Source organism: Schistocerca cancellata, chromosome 1, assembly GCF_023864275.1.
Source record: "Schistocerca cancellata isolate TAMUIC-IGC-003103 chromosome 1, iqSchCanc2.1, whole genome shotgun sequence".
Classification (NCBI taxonomy): domain Eukaryota; kingdom Metazoa; phylum Arthropoda; class Insecta; order Orthoptera; family Acrididae; genus Schistocerca; species Schistocerca cancellata.
Genome location: NC_064626.1, coordinates 794,076,821 through 794,098,197, shown reverse-complemented (window position 1 = coordinate 794,098,197; position 21,377 = coordinate 794,076,821). Strand labels below are relative to the sequence as shown.

At 40.2% G+C, this 21,377-nt stretch overlaps 1 protein-coding gene across 3 annotated transcripts in view; it reads left to right on the top strand.

Annotated features, from left to right (window-relative positions):
• The window catches only part of LOC126187769 (centromere protein I-like), a 351,829-nt gene that overhangs the window by 245,160 nt on the left and 85,292 nt on the right, over positions 1-21,377 (top strand). For all 3 annotated transcript variants that reach the window (XM_049929046.1, XM_049929037.1, XM_049929054.1), the window contains exon 12: positions 13,619-13,725. In XM_049929046.1, the coding sequence (XP_049785003.1) occupies positions 13,619-13,725 (107 nt within the window). The remainder of the gene's footprint in view (positions 1-13,618; positions 13,726-21,377) is intronic.

The following is a 21,377-nucleotide window of genomic DNA, read 5'->3' as shown; positions in this document are numbered from 1 at the left end:
GACAACCAAATTTTTAGGTCTTACCTTTGACAGGAAACTTAGCTGGTCTCCACATGTGTCATATTTGGCCGCCCGTTGTACCCGTTCTTTAAATGTCCTCCGTGTTCTCAGTGGTATGTCGTGGGGTGCGGATCGAACCGTCCTACTTCGTCTATATCGGTCGATCGTCCGCTCCAAGCTGGATTATGGGAGCTTTGTATACTCCTCTGCACGGCCATCCATCTTACGCCGCCTCAACTCCATACAACATCGGGGTTTACGACTTGCGATCGGAGCATTTTATACCAGTCCCGTAGAGAGTCTTCATGCTGACGCTGGCGAATTGCCACTCACTTACCGGCGCGATATACTGCTTTGTCGGTATGCCTGTCGGCTACTGTCAATGCCCGACCATCCGTCTTATCGTTCCTTTTTTGACGACTCTCTTGACCGTCAATATAGGTTGTATGTCTCAGCCCTGCTACCCCCTGGAGTTCGCTTTCGTCGCCTCCTTCAACACCTTAATTTTTCACTCCCTGCAACCTTTCGAGTGGGCGAGAGCCACACGCCACCTTGGCTCCAGGCTCAGGTCCGCGTTCACCTTGACCTCAGCTCGCTCCCAAAAGAGGTCACCCCCAGTTCGGTCTACCACTCCCGTTTTTTGGAACTTCGTTCGAAGTTCATCAACATGACTTTCATTTATACAGATGGCTCTAAGACCAATGACGGGGTCGGGTGCTCCTTTATAGTCGGGGCACAAAGTTTCCAATACCGGCTCCATGATCATTGTTCGGTCTTCACAGCTGAGCTCTTTGCCCTCTACCAGGCTGTTCTTTACATCTGCCGCCACCGACATTCTGCTTATGTCATCTGCTCAGATTCCCTGAGCGCCATCCAGAGCCTCAGTGATCCGTACCCGGTTCACCCTTTCGTACACCGGATCCAACGCTCTCTTCAGCGGCTGGTGGACGTCGGTCCGCCGGTTAGCTTTATGTGGGTTCCTGGCCATGTCGGTATCCCTGGGAACGAAGCTGCAGATGCCGCGGCCAAGGCTGCGGTCCTCCAGCCTCGGACAGCTTCTTGTTGTGTCCCTTCGTCCGATTTTAGCAGGGTCATTTGTCGGCGCGTTGTGTCGCTGTGGCATGCCGATTGGGCTGCACTTACCGACAACAAGCTTCGGGCCTTAAAACCTCTTCCCGTGGCTTGGACGTCCTCCTCACGCCCTTCTCGGCGGGAGGAGGTCGTTTTAGCAAGGTTAAGGATTGGACACTGCCGGTTCAGCCATCGCCATCTGCTGACGGCTGCGCCGGCGCCGTTCTGCCCATGTGGGCACTTGCTGACAGTTAGACACATTTTAATGTCCTGTCCCGATCTTAACCAACTGCGCCTCGATCTTAACCTGCCTAATACTTTCGATGCCGTTTTAGCGGATGACCCACGAGCAGCTGCTCGTGTTCTTTGTTTTATCAATTTGACACACCTCGCTAAGGACATTTGATGTTGTTTTTTAATCCTATGCCTGTCAGTCTCTTTTAGCGTGTTTTCCCTTTTAGTTGTTGTCCACTTGTGCCTCGCGGTGCATTTTTAGAATAGTCAGGGCGCTAATGACCATTGAAGTTGTGCGCCCTAAAACCACAAAAAAAAAAAAAAAAAAAAAAAAACAACGTTATCTTCCATCAGTTGGCACAGCAATCTCGTATTGTGTGTTGTGCTGTATGTTTACTGGAAAATTTTGACTGACATCTGGTGCATCTGTGATGGGGCTCAGGACTGGACTAGGCTATGTACTGTCAGTGTGACAGCAGTGTAAAAGCATGTCACAGATATTCGTGTGCATTTTTCATGATTGTAGGATTGTGGTATATCAGTTCTGTCTGCAAATGTTGATTGAACTAGCAGTCTATATAACTGTCACCTTTATATGCTCCTGAGCTGCATGTAAGTTTATTATATCATTCTTCAGCATGAAGAAGTTTATTGTAGCGTCCTTTCAGAGCTTGTAAAGAAAACACTTGAACTACTCATGACTTCATAATTTATAATACCCTCACCCTTATTATTAAGCAGTAATATTTCCAGTTCTTCACCTAAGTACAGTTTATTCTCTTTCTGAAAAGTCTGTTATACTTCAATATATAAATCCAGTTGGACTAGTGCATGTCCGTTATCGCAAACCTGGTTGACTACTACTGATTTATTGAAGTTGTTCCGTCTCAAGGCATCTCTATTCTCAGTGTACCTTGTTTCAAAGTTCCTACCCTATCCATCTTACATATTTAACATTACACAATGTGAACTTAACGTTGTTTACAAATGATGTATTCCAAATGTTTTCGATTCATGGTGCACTTTGCATCCCAGCTAGCACATCATTTTAAAGGCAAATCTGTTTTTAAACTGTTTGAAAATGTGAAACTTCAGTTTCTCCACATGTAAAATGTTCAAACCACTTGCAGGAATGCAGAAGTGTGATGTCTAATTCTTGATTCCGACTTTTCGACAGGTGCACACCCAGCCATTTTCAGAGCACAAATGTGAGCACCCTCCCCAAGGAAATTTAAAACCTCAGTATGTGGGGCATATACAGAAAAACAATATACCCACCATAAATGCCAGCTTCACCACACAAAAAAAGATGACCAATGTCAGACATTATCAGCAGTGAACATTAATTAACAATATATGATCAATTAACATTAAGCGCCTGTTACCCTTGTTAAGAGAGAGAGAGAGAAAGAGAGAGAAAGAGAGAGAGAGAGAGAGAGAGAGAGAGAGAGAGAGAGAGAGAGCAGGATTCCAAGCAGAAAATAAGGGAAACAAAACCTTGTCTCTATTTATAAGGTCAAATGCGAATTTAATACCGACTGCTTCCCTAATAACACTATCCCAATAGCTGAAAGTGCATGCTAGTACCTATGTTGTAACATTCTGTAGAATGACTGGTACCAAGGCAGAGGCATTGTTCTACAGTGTTAGATTTAATCAGCTGTTGTAAGCATATGTGAATGAATGCTTACACTTAAAACATCAGTTCTGCACAGTGCTGATGGTCTGACTGATCAGTGACATGCCACATCTGTAAAGGATATGGTAGACATCCATCGTATGTAAACCGAAGTCACGAGTTACAGACCTTAAGATCCCTAATCGTAAGTGGTGGCTGACAAACATGTTTCAAAGCATCTTTCCACAGAATATGACCAATCCTGTTGGAAATGCTGCGTGTATAAGGCAAAAAGGTTATAGACATAGGTGCCACCTCATTGTTTTCATCACTTAGCTGTTCACAGTTGGTTGATAGTGCAACTCACATCTAATCTGTCTTTCATTATAATCTTTCTGGCCAAAGGTGATCTTGAGATTGGTTAGCTTGGCTGACAAACTTTCAGGGTCTGATATGACATGGGCTCTATGAAGCAGGGTATGAAGTATCCCTTCATACTGAGCCAGTTGGTGACTACTATCAAACTAAAGATATAAAACAGTGTGAGCTGGTTTTCTGTACCGGGTTCGATTCCCGGCGGGGTCAGGTATTTTCACCTGCCCCGAGATGACTGGGTGTTTGTGTTGTCCTCATCATTTCATCATCATTCATGACTGTGGCGAGTTTGGACTGAGCAAAGGTTGGGAATTTGTATGGGCGCTGATAACCGAGCAGTTGAGTGCCCCACAAACCAAACATCATCATCATCGTCATTTGGTTTTCTGTAATCAGCATTTTCAATGCACTACCAACTTTCCTCCTCACCGATACATGAAGCAAGGAAAGGCAGCCATTATTTTCAAAATCAATCATTAAGTGAAAATTCAGGTGGATTGAATTCAAATATTCTGAAAACCTGTTTAAATTGTCACTTCTGTGGTTAAATTGTCACTTCTGTGGGGCCAAACAACAAAATAATTATATCTACATACCTAAAAAAAGAAAAGTGCACAGATTTCAATGCTGCCAGTGCAGGGCATGTTTTTCAAAATCTTCAGTAACACATTGGCAACAGACAAAGGGCTCCCCATTGCAACTCATCTATCTTTTCATAGAATTGGTCAATGAAAAGATAGTGATTAGAAATAAATGCACATTCAAAATAGGTTTATTAATTCAACACCAAACCTAACCTCAGTTAAATGTAAGGAATCAGACAGAGTAACCCAAGTGGAGAAAGATAAATGGTTCAAATGGCTCTGAGCACTGTGGGCCTCAACTGCTGTGGTCATCAGTCCCCTAGAACTTAGAACTACTTAAACCTAACTAACCTAAGGACATCACACACACCCATGCCCGAGGCAGGATTCGAACCTGCGACCGCAGCAGCAGCGCGGCTCCGGACTGGAGTGCCTAGAAACGCACGGCCACCACGGCCGGCTGGAGAAAGATACCACATCCACATACATATTCCATAAGATACTTTATATTGCATGGCAGAGGGTACCTTGTAATATACTAGCCATTTCTTTTTCTGTTCTGTAGCAAATGTAGCGAGAGAAAAGGACTGTTCAAAAAATTCCGGAACTCTGTCCACAAGATTTTTTTGCAGCACTTATGTTTTATTTATTACGCATCGTATCCTTCAAAATATCCTCCTCTACAGCTGATACACTGCTCCCAATGCCATTTCCACTTCCAGCTCACTTCTTGCTGGATCACGCGAAGTGCCATCTGTGAATTTTCTTTTATCTTGTCTGTCATTGCAAATCTTCATTCTTTTAATGGGGTTTTCAACTAGGGGCCAGGTTTGGGGAGTACGGAGGATCCACAGTGATTTCATTTTCTGTGCAATAGTCACGCACCGACAAGAATGAATGTGCAGATGTGTTATTGTGATGCAAGAGCCATGTATTGTCGCCACATTTCAGGCCATTTCTGTCTCACATTTCCTCGCAGGTGTTGCAACACATTCCCGATAGTACCTCCGATTAACAGATTGTCCCTGTGGCATAAATTCATGATGAACTAATCCATTTTTCCACAGGTGTACATCCCGTCATTCTGAAGGCACAAATGAAGTGAATGAGTGAGTGCTGTGCAGCGCAGTGTAAGTGGGAAAGAAAGGCAGTCTTCCCTTCCTAGTCAGGAGGAATATTGATGGTACATTGCTACTTGCTGATTATAGGAAGCCAACTCCCAATGATTTGTATCTTTAGACTGATAGTTGTCACCAGCCAGCTCAATGTGAAGGTATACTTTGTAGCTTGGTTCATAGGGCCCATCTCAACTCAGATACTGAAAGTTTGTCAGCTAAGCTTCCACACATCAAAGTCATCTTTCACAATAATAGTTACAGTGAAAGACAGATCCAGTGTGAATTGCAATATCGGCCAACTGTGAATCGGTTAAATGATGAAAATAACAAGGTGGCATTTAAGTCTACGAACTTTTTGCCTTACACAGGTAGCAATTCCAACAGGATTGGTCATATTCGTCGGAAACAGTGTTGTATGTGCTTCAACCACCATCTAAGATGAGTGCCTTTTTAGGGTCTGCGAAAGCTGATCTCTGTTTGCATTAGGTGGGTGCCTACTGAATCTCTTACAGTTGTTGCATGTCATGCATTGGTCAGACCATCAGGACTGTGGAAGACCATTGTACTGAGCATAAGCGTTACACACACTTGCTATAGGCAAGTAAATTGGCTATTGCCTTAGCATTGGTTGTCCTATGGAATATAACAGCATAGATATTTTGGCATGCACTTTTAGTTATTGGGATAGTGTTACTACGGAGCAGTTCACATGAAATTAGCAAGTAACATTACATGTAAATACAGAGGTGATATGGCCCTACTCAAGTTTGGATTTATCGTTAAGTAGGAGTGGGAGTGGGAGGGCTAGGCCAAGTTCCGGGGGATTGAGCAATACAGGCTCTGACAGAGATAATAGCGAGTAGCCTGCCTCAGAATAGGCAACTCTCTCAACCCAAATATACGCCCAAGGTACAGGGTAAAGGATCACTGTTGGGTGCGGAATATCGGAAACCAATGTTGGCCCTGCAGTGATCATAAATACAGACGTTTCTTGTCTTCCCAAACCTTAAGTAGGAAGAATGTATATAAAAGGATATACCAAAATTATGGTCACTACGCAATCAAACCAACAACTGGGGCACAATTCTCAATAATGATAGGTTAATTCTCAGACCTGTTGTATATAAAAACTGTACGTATGTACATAAAACTACAAAAATGTAATAAACCTAGCAACAAGCCCAGAATACTACAGCTGATGGCCGTAAGCTACCAGGTAAACCTGCTGTGCGTAAGACTATTAAATGCCCAGAATTATTTTACCTTTTCAATATTAACAGACATAGATAAAGGACTACAACAAGGTAATCATTGAAGCAACAAGTAGCAGGTATTACTGACAACAGCAATACTTAGTCGTCAGACCTGTTGCGACCCAGCATATACATACATTAAAAATAAGGTAGTATAAACAGCAAAAAATATATATAGAACTATGTTATCTTGCTGACAGCGAGGTATTAATCTTGCCAAAAGTATTTAATAATCACAGAGCAACAACGTATTTGGTTATAACAGTAATTTCAACTGTTCCCTCATTGAACACTCAACGTCACTCTGTTGAAAGGCTCCTCTTGTTGCTTTCCTTTAAACAAATTGTCATTCAATGGTGCATGTTAACGACAACAGGAAAATTCGGGGAACACTGTAAGAAAGTCATGACACGAATCTGCAAGATGCAAACTTGCAGATCAAATTGACAATTTACCATTTAATGGTGAACACACACATGTGACCACAGGCAGATTCAAACTATTAAACAGTGAGCAGTACTTTACCGGGAGGCAATCTCGCCAGTGCAACCTTGTGGGCAACAAAATAAATAACAACCGGCACATACTAGCAACCAAGAGTCTAGTCTGTGTGAGGCAGCTTCAAATACCAACGGCCCCAGTTTCACAGACCAACAGCCACAGTTTAAACCACCATCTACTCTTTAAGGGGGGGGGGGGGGGGAGACTACAATGCATAAGGAAAGAGGAATCTTACCCCAAGAAGCTGGGAACTCGATAATACAAATGGCAGAACATCGCGCCTCTGGGTACATCGCCTCACCGCCCTCCTGGATGAGTCACAGCACAAACCACGACAAGGCGTGGCTTCTCACCTCAAAACTACTCACCGTACGATACAATCCCGCTCGTGAAATGTGGCCGTCCACGCGGGCCACCTACCACAAACTGTGCATACGCTAGTACATCCTCTCTCTCCGAAAGCCGGCAGTGATCGCACACTAAGCACCGTACCCCCTCTGGCGATGGGCCAGAGAAAGGAGAGCACGGCTCAAGGGTTTTGCTTAAATTCTGCTGGGAATCCTGCTTTCTTCATTGTCAGATAACAGGGGGGCAAAGTGGCTGCTACTTGCATATCCATTGGTTATTAATATTCACTGTTGATAACTTCGAAATTGGTCATCTTTGGTTGCGTGATGGTACTAGTGTTTATGATATGAACTGTCTTTCTGCATATGCCCTGTCCTCACGCAATGCTCTCCCATTGCATTAGTGCTTTGAAAATTAAACCGTGTGCCCCCTGTTGACAGATTGGCAGTTGTCACAGAAATCGTCTATCATGTAAGTTGTTTGAACACTTTCTGTGAGATTCTGCCATAGTACAATAACATAATGGTGTTAAAGTCACCTCTCCCTGTGATTCTGGTTTCTTGCTACCTTTCTGGATCAACCTATCTACCACATGTGCCTGTAATTGTTTACTGTGGTTGTAGGCTAGAAAGTTATACAACATTACAAAGTGAAATTTAATGCTAGCTGTATTTTGATCCATTGCCACTAGAGATGACTGTAGCGATGGTGAACAGCAGGCAAGTTTTGTTTGTTGGCTACACGAAGACGCTAGGCTAACTTGAAGCTAGAAAGCATTGGCTACAATACATGCCTGAGACATAGAAACTTCCTGCAATTCAGCATGTGTGATGGGGTAGTGGAGTGGATTAATTTTCTGACCAGAGGGCAGAGGCAGATTTGCTGACACATCTGCCCTCTATTTTAAGTACTATTCGAACAAATGTGATGACAGCTTCAAGGTTCCGTGGTTCTGTGATTTGTTCAACTTATTTCCCAAAATTTTAGGACAATGTTCTTAATCTGTTAACAGTTTGACGGGCCTACCCAATTTTTGTAAGTGGTCAGCCAGTCACCTTTCTCTGTGTGTTTCTTTTTGCTCTTCGCACTTGGTTCAGAAAATAATGAAAATATGACAACAGGTGAAAGTTAGTAGAAATTCATGCATCTCCAAAAAGACTGATGTGCTAAGCATACAACTATTATCCCCATCATACTTTAGCAAAAGATCTTGCCGAATATCCAAAACCGTTCTGGTCCCACTCAAAATCGCTAAGTGGGTCGAAGGCTTCTAGCCACTTATTCATTGACCAGTCTGATGTGGCAATAGAATACAGCAAAAGGAAAACTGAAGCTATAAATTTTGCATTTAAGGAATCATTCTCACAGGAGGATCGTACAAACATAGTGTCATTTCACTGTGGCCCAGACATTACCTATGGAGAATGTAGTTATAGGCATAGTTGGTTTAGAGAAGCAATTGAGAGAGTTGAAAACAAATAAGTCACCAGGTCTGGATGGAATCCCAGTTCGGTGTTACAGAAAGTAGTCTACTGCATTGACCTCTCACTTAGCTTGCATTTATCGTGAATCTCTTACACAGCACAGTCTCAAGTGGCTGGATGAAAGTGCAGGTGACTCCTGTATATAAGAAAGGTAAAAGAATGGACCCACAAAATTACAGACCCATATTCTTAACAATGGTTGCTGCAGAATTCTTGGACATATTCTCAGTTGGAATACAATAAATTTCCTTGGGGCAAAAAAGCTCTTGTCCACAAATCAGCATGGTTTAGAAAGCATTGCGCATGCAAAGCTCAGCTTGCCCTTTTCTCACATGATGTACTGCAAACCATAGATAAAGGGCAACAGGCAGATTCTGTATTTGTAGATTCCGAGAAAGCATTTGACTCACTGCCCTACTGCAGACTTTTAACAAAGGTATGACCGAACAGAATAGTTTCCAATGTATGTGAGTGGCTCAAAGACTTCTTAAGTAATAAACCCTCGTACATAGTCCTCCATGGCGTGTATTCTTCAGAGACAAAACTATTGTCAGGAGTGCCCCAGGGAAGTGTGATAGGATCACTCTTATTCTCTGTATACATAAATGGTAGGAGGAACAGCGTGAGCAGCAATCAACATTCGTTTGCTGTTTGACACTGTGCTGCACGGTAATGTGTCATTGATGAGTGACTCTAGGATGATACAAGATGACTGAGACAAAATTTTCAGTTGGTGTGTTGAGTAGCAGCTTTCCTTAAGTGTAACAAAATGTAAGTTAATGAAGACAAGTAGGAAAAATAATCCTGTAACATTTGAATATAGCATTAGCTGTTTGCAGTCATATTGATTAAATATCTAATCAAAGCAGTATGAAATGGGATGAGTGCCTAAAGACAAGAAGACGAGTGGTTACCTTCAGTGTATTGGGAGAATTTTAGGAGTGTATGATTCATATGTAAAGGAGACTTTGTATTGTACTGTAGTGCAACTGATTCTTGAATATACTGCTCAAGTGTTTTCAATCCTCACCAGGTTGGATTAAAGGAAGACATCAAAACAATTTAAAAGTGGGCTGGTAGATTTGCTATTGGTTGCTTTGATCAACATATGGGCATTACAGGGATGCATTGTGAATTCAGATGGAATGCCTGTAGGGAAGGCAACTTTCTTTTTGAGGAATGCTACTGAGAAAATTTAGAGAGCAGACATTTGAAGCTGACTGCAGAACAATTCTGGTGCCGCCAACATACATTTCACTCAATAATCGTGAAGATAAGAGAAATTAGAGATTGTACAGAAGCACATAGGCTCATTTTTCTCTAATTCTTTTTGCAACTGGAAAAGGAAAAGGAATGAGTAGTAGCAGTAAAAGGTACCTTCCGCTGTGCACTATGTGGTAACTTGCGGAGTATATATGTGGATGAAGATTAGTCTGTGCAACACATATTGGCCTTACAATCCACCAAGGATAAGGGTTCCAGATCTTTAATCTATAATAATACTGGATGTGAGTGGAATGTGCAACTGTAATGTCATGGAGATATTGTGTGGATTGAAATAGTTACTGCTTGCAAGGGTCAATGTGCTAGTGACATCTGCTGGTGGTGTCTTGTTTGCAGGTATTGATGGCATGTGGCTTCATCTTCAGATGGTGACTCTTATATCGTGTGGGACTCGCCCTTAAACAGACGAATTGGTATGTTTGTGCAAAGAAAGATGTGGACTGTGAAAATGATTATAATTATATTTGAGGTCCTGCCAAAATACACAGAAGTAGATTCTGTGCATAGGATTCTCAGTTTATGAAGTGGAAGAACCTCAAATTTGACCCACATTCAGTCTGGTCTTAAAAATCTAAAAGCGTCTTAAGATGACCAGATCAGCATCTCGAGTGACCACCATGAGCTCGATCAGCTTTGTGACCAATTTATATGTGGCAGGCACTTTCAGCATGCCTGATGCTGGAACTAGTAGCTCTCCATCTGTGTGCTACCAGTGCCAAAACAGAGAGCATCCCAACTCTTTATAAATTACTACCAAAATGAATATTTCCGCAATCATTTAAAAATAGCAGTGGTGGTGATATTGATCAACCAGTGCTAATATCTTAGCATCCTCTCTGTACGCGCTGTGTGTGTTGCATATGCATGCCTGTAATATTAAGGACCACTGTTTCTGCTGCCATTGTTATAGATGTGTAGACAACCAAAAATAATGTGAGGGACACCACAAGCAGGGAAATTCAATTATTTTGTGCTGCATGAACTGTTTGGGGCAGAGTAGATTAGCTGTGAGGTACTCTTTAGGCAAATCAGGGAACAATTGTCAGGGTGAACAGACAGATGATGATGTACACATTGTGTCCTGAGGTCTACTGCTGTGAGCAGCATATGTCATTTCTACGGATTGAGCATTTTTGAGATCTTCATTTCGTGGCTGCTTGTCGAATTTATAGTTTCACTACATAACTTCAGTTCAAGTTCATCTGTATGAGGCTATGCAAGTCTGAATTATTGCACCTTAAATTGGAGAAGATGAAATGAGTATGTTGACATATGGCTTGCATGTCAGTGGATCGTTATGCATAAGATGGACATGCCAGGAAAAACAAAGTTTTAAAAATACTGGTGGTATGTACTCGGATTCAGCTAACCACCTTGCATCTTTCCTACTTGACTCTTAGTGGACCAGCAAAATCTTCATTCAGCAAGATGTGTGGAAAAGAAGGTAAATGTCATTATTGGATTCTTCATTCGCTTTTCATACTTTTATGTACTACATGCACTGTTAATAAACATTGGTCAGTAGGACTCCCATCAGGCCATGACTAGCTCCACCTACAAGATTCGGAGTACAGGCATTCTAGGAGCTGTCTCATATAGCAGATGGAGGATTTGAAAAATTATTTGGGAAGATTTCGTGCAACTTCCTATAATTGTAGTTAATTCTTATGGATATTCAGAAGGCACTTTTCAAATAGCATTGTCCATATTGTAGTTGACAAGATGTGTTATATCTGAGACCATGCATCAGTTTGCAACAACTTGTAAAAAGACACTCAGTTTTGCATTTAGTTTACTTAATTCTCATACCACTGAAAAGATGGATGAAATAAGTATTAGTGTCAGTGGTGTTGAGAAACAGCTGAAATCGTCGAAACTGAACAAAGCTTGAGGGCTCAGTGGAATCCCTGTCAGATTCTATACTGAATTTGCAGCTGAGTTCACCCCTTTTTTAACTATAACCTGTTGTAGATTCCTTGAAGAAAAACCCATGCCCAGGTCTTGAGAAAAAGCACAGGTCACACACGTCTACAAGAAGGGTAGTAGAAGTTATCCACAAAACTACTGTCCAATATCCTTGACATTAGTTTTTTGTAGAATCTTATAACATATTCTGAGCCCAAACATAATGAGGTATCTTGACCAGACTGACCTCCTCAGTGCCAACCAGCATGGATTCCGAAAACATTGATCGTGGGAAACCCAACTCTCACTTTTCTTTCATGACATACTGACAGCTTTGGATCAAGGCAGTTGGATAAATGCAGTGTTTCTTGGTAAAAAAACATTTGACTCAGTACCACACGTACACTTATTGTCGAAAGTATGATCATACGATGTATCAAGTGAAATCTGTAAATGGATTCAGGACTTTTTGGTAGTGGGACACAGCATGTTGTCTGGATGGTGAGTCATTGTTAGATGTAGAAGGAACTTCAGGTGTGCACCAGGGAAGTGTGTTGGTACTCTTGTGCTCATGTTATATATCAATGACCTTGCAGACAATGTTAATAGTAACCATCGACTGTTTGCAGGTGATGAAGTTATCTGTAATGAAGAACTGTCTGAATGAAGCTGCATAAATATTAAGACAGATCTTGGTAAGATTTCAAATTGGTGTAAAGATTGGCAACATGCTTTAAATTTTCAGAGGTGTAAAATTGTGCTCTTCACAGAGTGAAAAATGTAGTATCCTATGACTACAATATCCAATGGGTGACGGTTGGAATCTGCCATCTTATAAAAATACCTGGATGTAACACTTAGTTGGGTTATGAAATGAAATGATCACACAGGCTCAGTTGTGGCAAAAGCAGGTAGCAGACTTTGGTTTATTGGTAGAATTCTGGGGAAGTGCAACCAGTCTGCAAAGGAGATTGCTTACAAATCAGTCGTGCACCCAGTTCTAGAATATTGTTGTAGTGTCTGGAACCCAAACCAAATATGACCAACAGGGGATACTGAATGTATACAGAGAACGGCAGCATGAGTGGTGACTGGTTTGTTTGATGCATGGGAGAGTGTAACAGATACCGAAGGAACTGAACTGGCAGATTCTTGAAGGTAGGCTTAAACTATCCTGAGAAAGTCTACTAACAAAGTTTCAAGAACCAACTTTAAATTATGACTGTTAGGAATATAGTAAAACCCCCTACGTATCTCTCACATAGGGATCATGAAGATAAGATCAGAATAAAGAATAATTACTGTACTCATAGAGGCATTCAGACAATCATTCAATCCACATTCCATACGTGAATGGAACGGGAAGAAACCGTAATAACTGTTACACTGGGACGTACCGTCTGCCATGCACGTCACGGTGGTTTGCAGACTGTAGATGTAGATGTAGTTGCAAGTGCTTGCTATGCTGTTTCCATATCCAGATGTTTTGAGTGTTTGATGATGTATTATACTGTGAGTTTCATAATTTTTATTGGGGGGGGGGGGGGGGGGTTAGGCGTCTTTGACACTGTATGAGAGCATGTTTAGAATGAATGAAATAAAACATTTATGTAAATTAAATAATGTGTGTGTGTGTGTGTGTGTGTGTGTGTGTGTGTGTGTGTATTCATTAAGCAACATTGGTTTGTATTTTTTCCTACCAAAATTTCTGTAAGTAGTGAATAAATATTAGAATTTTGCATAAATTAAGCACAAAGAAAGTGTTATATATGACTTTTGAATGAGAACTTTTGTTCACGTGAGAATTGTTTCCTTTCTTTTTTTTTTATATTTTTTTTTCCAGAATTGCAGCAGGATTATCTGTCACCCCTCTATAATTTGTTTATGTCATCATCAGTGAAAGTAAAGTGTGCAATCATCAGGACTTTAGCACAGCTTTTATCAAACTTGGTAAGAAAATCTGCAGACTTATTGTTTTAAAAAGTTTTTTTTTTTTTTTTTTTTTTTTAGCATTGTCTTCTCTTTCCCTCTCTTCATCATTAATTGGAATCAGTATGTCTCAGTGAACAGGTGTTTCACTGGTCTACCAGAATTTCATGCCAGCATGCTAGTCAGAATACATCAAAATCTGATTCACTGCTCAGTAATCTGTTTTAAGCACTTCTCCAAACTTACATGAGTGAATAATGTACTGATCTCCCAGTTGAGTTAGTATACTTCATGTAGAAATGAATGGCAGAGTTTATATTTCAGTGAAGCTAATATGTTGCACTGACAGGTTTTTATATGTTGTGTTAGATGAAAATCTCTCTAATTCTGAAACTTTACATTGGTACTGGCCATATTAAGTGAAAACAGAAAATTTGTTTCCTTAAAGTGTGAAGATGATGAATTCATCCAGTAAAGTATTGTTAGCAAAAATTGTAAAAGTCTGGGTGTTGTAGTTCATAGGAATAGACAAAGGAAGTTGACAAGCAACTTAATCTGTGTTGTAATTGTAGATGATCATATAAATCAAAATCAAGTGATGTAATAGATCTGATGATTTAGAGGGCCATGCTACAGGACCTTAGTTAGCCCTTTCACTGCTACAGATGTGCTCTGTGCATTCCATGATGAGCATGACTTTGTTGTGGCTGTACTGTCTGCTAAATGCTGCTGCCTGTCCCCAGAGATGGTGTTCTGGCAGCTATGAAGTACTTATCTGAATTTAAGAAAACTATTTGGCAAGAAAATGTGATTTTTGCACATATTACAGTCTAATAACTTGATAAAGGACTGAATTTCTTTTCATTATTCACCATACTTACTGCGCTGCATCAAAATAACTGAAACATTCCACAAAATTTAAAAGAGTTTGCAGAGGTAAAAACACTTTGTGTAAACATTGTGTTTGGTTGATTTTAGCTCATACATTGCAGTGAATGAAATGTAGATAAGATGCTGGAATTTTGTGGTCACAACAACCATCATGTTTGATAAGCAGTTCAAGATATCGAAACGTGTTGTGTTTTTCTTTCTTTTCTTTTTCTGCCCACAAATGATAGCACACAAAGAGGCACATATGTTTATGAAAAATACTCTAAACTATTTTATTCACTAAGATATGGAAGTTACTCATTAACAGCAATGATAAGTTACTGGACTGGACCGTGTAAATGCGTCAGTAGCACTAGCAATAGCAATAGCAACACAAGGGCTGCATTTAAACATGTCCTCAGCACCTGGGAGCTGGTGGAGCATGAAGAGTTAACTTGTCCCCATTTGAAGAAAAAGATTCATCTGTATGCTGTAACACTGTGGAATAGAAGTGAGCAGGATCTCCATGTTCCTCCAATGGATCAGGCTAACCTTCTTCCAATAATTCTAGCAAATAAACATCCAGTAAATTTAAATATAATATACCTGTACACATGAAGCCATGTGATATGACAGGCAATAATCCTAGTTAATGTTGTTATATTGTTGTTGCCACACACATTGCAATGGTTTTATTTTGCCCAGTCATACTTGTTACAAGGATTTGATACAGCTTCCCTCATGGAATAGAATTTTTTGATGAAAAATGCTGTCCTTAAAAGGAAGGAAGAAGCTGGTCTGGCAACTGGTGGCCTACAATGTAGTTGCAGAATGCTAACTTCTGTTGGTAGCCTCGTAGCAGCAGAGCTGAAGTATTCTGCATATGATAAGGATGGAAATAGTTTCTGTGCACTATTTCACAATGAATCTTTGTGGTACTCATGATGCAGTACTGAGAAATGGAATATTTATTTTCCAGTTCTACGTGACAGTTTCGTATAAATCATCCTTCATCTGCACTGGATCCTTCCTGTCCACCAAATCCTTGTGGGACCACAAATAAATCATACTCCCTCCATTGTAGGTGGACTGAGTAAAATGTTTTTGCTGATGTGGTGTCAATGACACACATTGCGGCATTTTCCTTTATTCTGTTCTCTCACTATTTCTGCTCTTCCTCTTGCAGCCCACAGATGAGTTGCATGTCAGCATACTCCACATTTGTGAAAACTGTTAACAGTGCAGAGCATCTGTTGGCATACGGTGTACCAGCTGGAGTGAACAGTGCAATGATCTTGTAACTGGCACATGCTCATCACATTCTTCGCTGAACTGTTGGTCACTCTTTCTGTTCAAAGCTCAAACTTAATGCATTCTTTTGGGGACATGTGATTCAAAAATACTTCTACTGTGGCTCATTCTCTGTGATGCAGATACAAGTCAGTATATTTGTGTTACGTGTGATGTCCGAGAGAATATAACATAGGTACCTAAATTATGACTTTTGTAGTGCTCTATTAAAAGGTTATGTTGTTTCATTTGTTTTGTAAACAGATCTACAGTCTAGACTATAACTATGCATTGGTAACTGTTCATTGGACAGTATTCTTCAGTATTCATATCCATCTTCAGTGTTACAGTGTTGTCCTTTCCATTCCTATGTAAAATTCACTGTTGCAAATTGGTGTCATAATAATGTACTGTTCTAGCATTTTAACAGCCTTTTTAGGAAGTACCTAATTTACATGGAAAGAGACAACACCAGCTAAAAGTTTGAAGATTAATCATAATGTGAGTAAAAATTGTACTCATCTTCGTTGCAGTCCCAAAACTCAGGCTCCTCATATTCTCTCTAGGGACAGATCTGAGGTCCTGGGCACTTGAATAATTAAGTGGAAATAAATGTTCACATTACCAATGCACAAGATTTATCCTACAGGCTGAGTTTTCACAATAGTTAAAAATTAAATTATTCATCTGTTAGCACTGAAGAGAGATTGTTCGCACATGCATTTTTCATTGTCACAAAAAAATACTAGTTGCACAGTATATTCACAGTCAGACAAAGAGTTCACAAGAAGTTTCTTCCCTGAAGTGGGGAATTAAAGTGTCAAACTGAAGTGATCACTTTGGTGTGGATTCAGATCTGTATATTAGAAAATGAGCTTTTGAATTTTCTATGAACAGTTATTGTTCAAAGTAATAGTTACATTAAGTTTTTATGTTATTTAACAATGTGAACAAAACTGTATTTTTATGTTTAGAAAATACATAGGAATAAAAATAGTAACATCGATTGTTTCAGGTAATATTTAAATATAACTTATGAAATTGTAGAATACACTACCTGTGTAAGACAATACATATGTTGCCTCTTGCAAAATATAAAGGTACTTATGGAAAAGTGAAGTCCATTTTAGGACATAATAACAGTTTTCTGTTTACTGGTCACTAAACTTACACAGAGTATTATGTAAGTTAAATTTGGAAAAATATTTTATCCATGTAGCATTTGTTGTGATTGATTTCAAGAAACAATACAAACCAAATTTCATTTTGCATAAATACATACTCGGTTTTGAACCTAGGTCATTTCAAAGCGAAATCTGTATGATAATTAATTTTTGTAACACAGCATTGCCTCACAGAAATGTGCAAAAATATTATTACATAATGGACGAATTTGAAAAGATGTAAAATTTTGTAAATGCATAAATGTATAGTACAACTATTTGAGAAACATGAATCTCATACTTTGTAACCAAAAATCGGAGTAAACATTATTCAAAAGAAGGTGGTATGGCACTGCAAACTTCAGTTAACTCAGGAGACTACCAAAAGCCTTAGTTTGTTATAATTGTTATAATCTACACATGTACTCTGCAAGCCATTGTGTAGTGCATGGTGTAGGGCGCTCCTACTCAATTCACATATTGAGCAAGGTGAAAATGAATATCCATATGTCCCTGTACATACCGTAATCCCTCACAATTTTTCTTATGTATTTTATTTTTTATTATTATCTAACATGTTTGTTGGCGTGACAATTTTCTGCACATAGTGTATTGCTGTATGAGTACAGTTGCATTCGCTGTACAAGTAAGATTGATATTTGTTCGGTGCTTGTGCATGTTGGTTGAACTGTGACAGGAAATGATGATGCATATGAAGTAATTAAACAAGATTTATTGATAAAGCAGTCTCAAAACAAGAAAGATATTTATGCCAATGAATTATGAAAATGATGCTTCATCCTCACAAGGTGTATTGGTGATGGAGAGAAAAAGAAATCCACTGATGGTACCTTTTATATTAAAGGCAAAAATGCTTCTGGAATGTAAATAAATATCATACATCAACTAGAAAAGGTGTTTTAATTTGTAAAATGAATGTTTATCCGAGAGGATTTCACAAGAACTGCTCTGTCTTTCTTTGAACGATTTCCGTTTAAGTTTCCTGTTACTTATCCACATGTACTATATCAAACTGTGATCAAAGGGACATGGTGACCTCCCAGACAGCAGTGGCTGCCTCAGCAAAGCACACAGCAGCATGCTCCACTTGGGCGTGGATGCCAAGGTGACAGTGTGCTGCCTCAACAAATTAGTAGCAACAAGCAGCATTGCTAATACAAGACTGACATTAGGAGCCTGGCAGGCTGTAGAAACAGCTGTAGGACTGCTGGCTGGTCCCATGGATGGTCAGGTGCATGGCATTCAAGACCCGAATCCACGATTCCTTGGAGACGCCCACAGGCCAAATGAGTTCACAAGTAGGCGTCCCACTCTTCATGGCTCTGGGTCGAGCCCCGGAAACAGGTCTAGAAGTGGCCCGCAGACCAGCAGTCAGCGTATTATGTGGCTAGATCCAGACAGAGTTGATTGGCCCACATGAGACCGTCCACTGGCGTCGTGCAGGTCGCAGTGTCGGTAGCTTTTGAAGACAAGATACAGCTAGAGCCTGAGCAACAAGCATCTATAGTTGCTCATTCAGGTTCTGTTATCATAGGATGTCACTTTTGGTCACGTAGTTAACTGAGGTGCTCAGCATCTGGCCATAGCATGATGTATTTCAGTTTGCCACTGCAGTAGATTAGGCCATCACACCATGCTGCATCAACAAATTTCCATCCCCAGAAGCAGGATGCTATGGGTAACTGGCTTGTATGCATTGACAAAATTGTGAAGGACTGTAGGTGCAACACCTACTTTATTAGGACTCCAAAAACTAGAACATTACATAAGAACTGTTCACACCAGCATCTTTTATGCAAGTTACTTTGCAGATTCATTGTGTTTTCCCAGAAATATTCCAATAAATTTAAATCTTTTATTTGTGTTCCCTAATAATGATTTCATTGTCCCATTTCATATTGCATCTTGGTCATCATCATCATCATTTAAGACTGATTATGCCTTTCAGCGTTCAGTCTGGAGCATAGCCCCCCTTATACAGTTCCTCCATGATCCCCACATTGGTGCCTCTTCTGATGTTAAACCTATTACTTCAAAATCATTCTTAACCGAATCCAGATACCTTCTCCTCGGTCTGCCCCGACTTCTCCTACCCTCTACTGCTGAATCCATGAGTCTCTTGGGTAACCTTGCTTCTCCCATGCGTGTAACATGACCCCACCATCTAAGCCTGTTCGCCCTGACTGCTACATCTATAGAGTTCATTCCCAGTTTTTCTTTGATTTCCTCATTGTGGACACCCTCCTGCCATTGTTCCCATCTACTAGTACCTGCAATCATCCTAGCTACTGTCATATCCGTAACCTCAACCTTGTTGATAAGGTAACCTGAATCCACCCATCTTTCGCTCCCATACAACAAAGTTGGTCGAAAGATTGAACGGTGCACAGATAACTTAGTCTTGGTACTGACTTCCTTCTTGCAGAAGAGAGTAGATCGTAGCTGAGCGCTCACTGCATTAGCTTTGCTACACCTCGCTTCCAGTTCTTTCGCTATGTTGCCATCCTGTGAGAATATGCATCCTAAGTACTTGAAACTGTCCACCTGTTCTAACTTTGTTCCTCCTATTTGGCACTCAATCCGTTTATATTTCTTTCCCACTGACATTACTTTCGTTTTGGAGATGCTAATCTTCATACCATAGTCCTTACATTTCTGATCTAGCTCTGAAATATTACTTTGCAAACTTTCAATCGAATCTGCCATCACAACTAAGTCATCCGCATATGCAAGACTGCTTATTTTGTGTTCACATATCTTAATCTCACCCAGCCAGTCTATTGTTTTCAACATATGATCCATAAATAATATGAACAACAGTGGAGACAGGTTGCAGCCTTGTCTTACCCCTGAAACTACTCTGAACCATGAACTCAATTTACCGTCAACTCTAACTGCTGCCTGACTATCCATGTAAAGACCTTTAATTGCTTGCAAAAGTTTGCCTCCTATTCCATAATCTTGTAGAACAGACAATAACTTCCTCCTAGGAACCCGGTCATATGCCTTTTCTAGATCTATAAAGCATAGATAAAATTCCCTGTTCCACTCATAGCACTTCTCCATTATTTGCCGTAAGCTAAAGATCTGGTCCTGACAACCTCTAAGAGGCCTAAATCCACACTGATTTTCATCCAATTGGTCCTCAACTAATACTCGCACTTTCCTTTCAACAATACCTGAGAAGATTTTACCCACAACGCTGATTAAAGAGATACCTCTGTAGTTGTTACAATCTTTTCTGTTTCCATGTTTAAAGATTGGTGTGATTACTGATTTTGTCCAGTCTGATGGAACCTGTCCCGGCTCCCAGGCCATTTCAATTATCCTGTGTAGCCATTTAAGACCTGACATTCCACTGTATTTGATGAGTTCCGACTTAATTTCATCCTCCCCAGCCGCTTTATTGCACTGCAATCTATTGACCATTTTTTCCACTTCCTTAAATGTGATCCTATTTCCATCATCATTCCTATCCCATTCTACCTCAACATCTGAAACATTACTGATCGCATTTTCACCTACATTGAGCAACTCTTCAAAATATTCCCTCCATCTGTCCAAGGCATCCACAGGATTCACCAGCAGTTTTCCTGACCTGTCCAAAATACTTGTCATTTCCTTCTTACCTCCCTTTCGAAGACTGCTAATTACACTCCAGAATGGTTTTCCAGCAGCTTGACCCATAGTCTCCAACCTGATTCCAAAGTCTTCCCACGATCTTGGTATTTCCCCTAAATACTTCTATGATGCTGCTTGCTCAAGATGTTAATCACTAATCTTGTAATCTGGTAGTATAAAGTTCTTTCTCTTTGATATAGGCATTATGTTGCATTTATTTACATTTAAAGACAGTTGCCATTAATTGCACTAAGAGGAATTTTTGTCCAAGTCTTTCTGCATTTCCTTACAATTGTCCAACACTGATATTTTTCTGTATATAACAAAATCATTGCTGCACAATCTCACAGTGCTGCTGATGTACCTGAGATAAATTGTTAATATATATTGGGAACACCATATCCAATTACACTTCAAATATTCATCAGGTTAACCATATATTTGGAAGGATATTCCATATGAACATATCTTGTGCACATTTTATTTCCTGAAGAGTTTATTACAGATCTGTCACAGTTGCAGTGCATATATTTTGGAAACTAATCTCAAACTGCATGTTTTATTCTCAAGCCTGGCCTACTGAGGCTGCACTGAAAGTGGCTATCTTAATGACAGCCATGTAAAATTAGCAATACATGCATCATACAATGATTGTAGATAAATGTTACAATAAGCTCACAATAAAAGTGAGAATGAAGCTGAGTGACT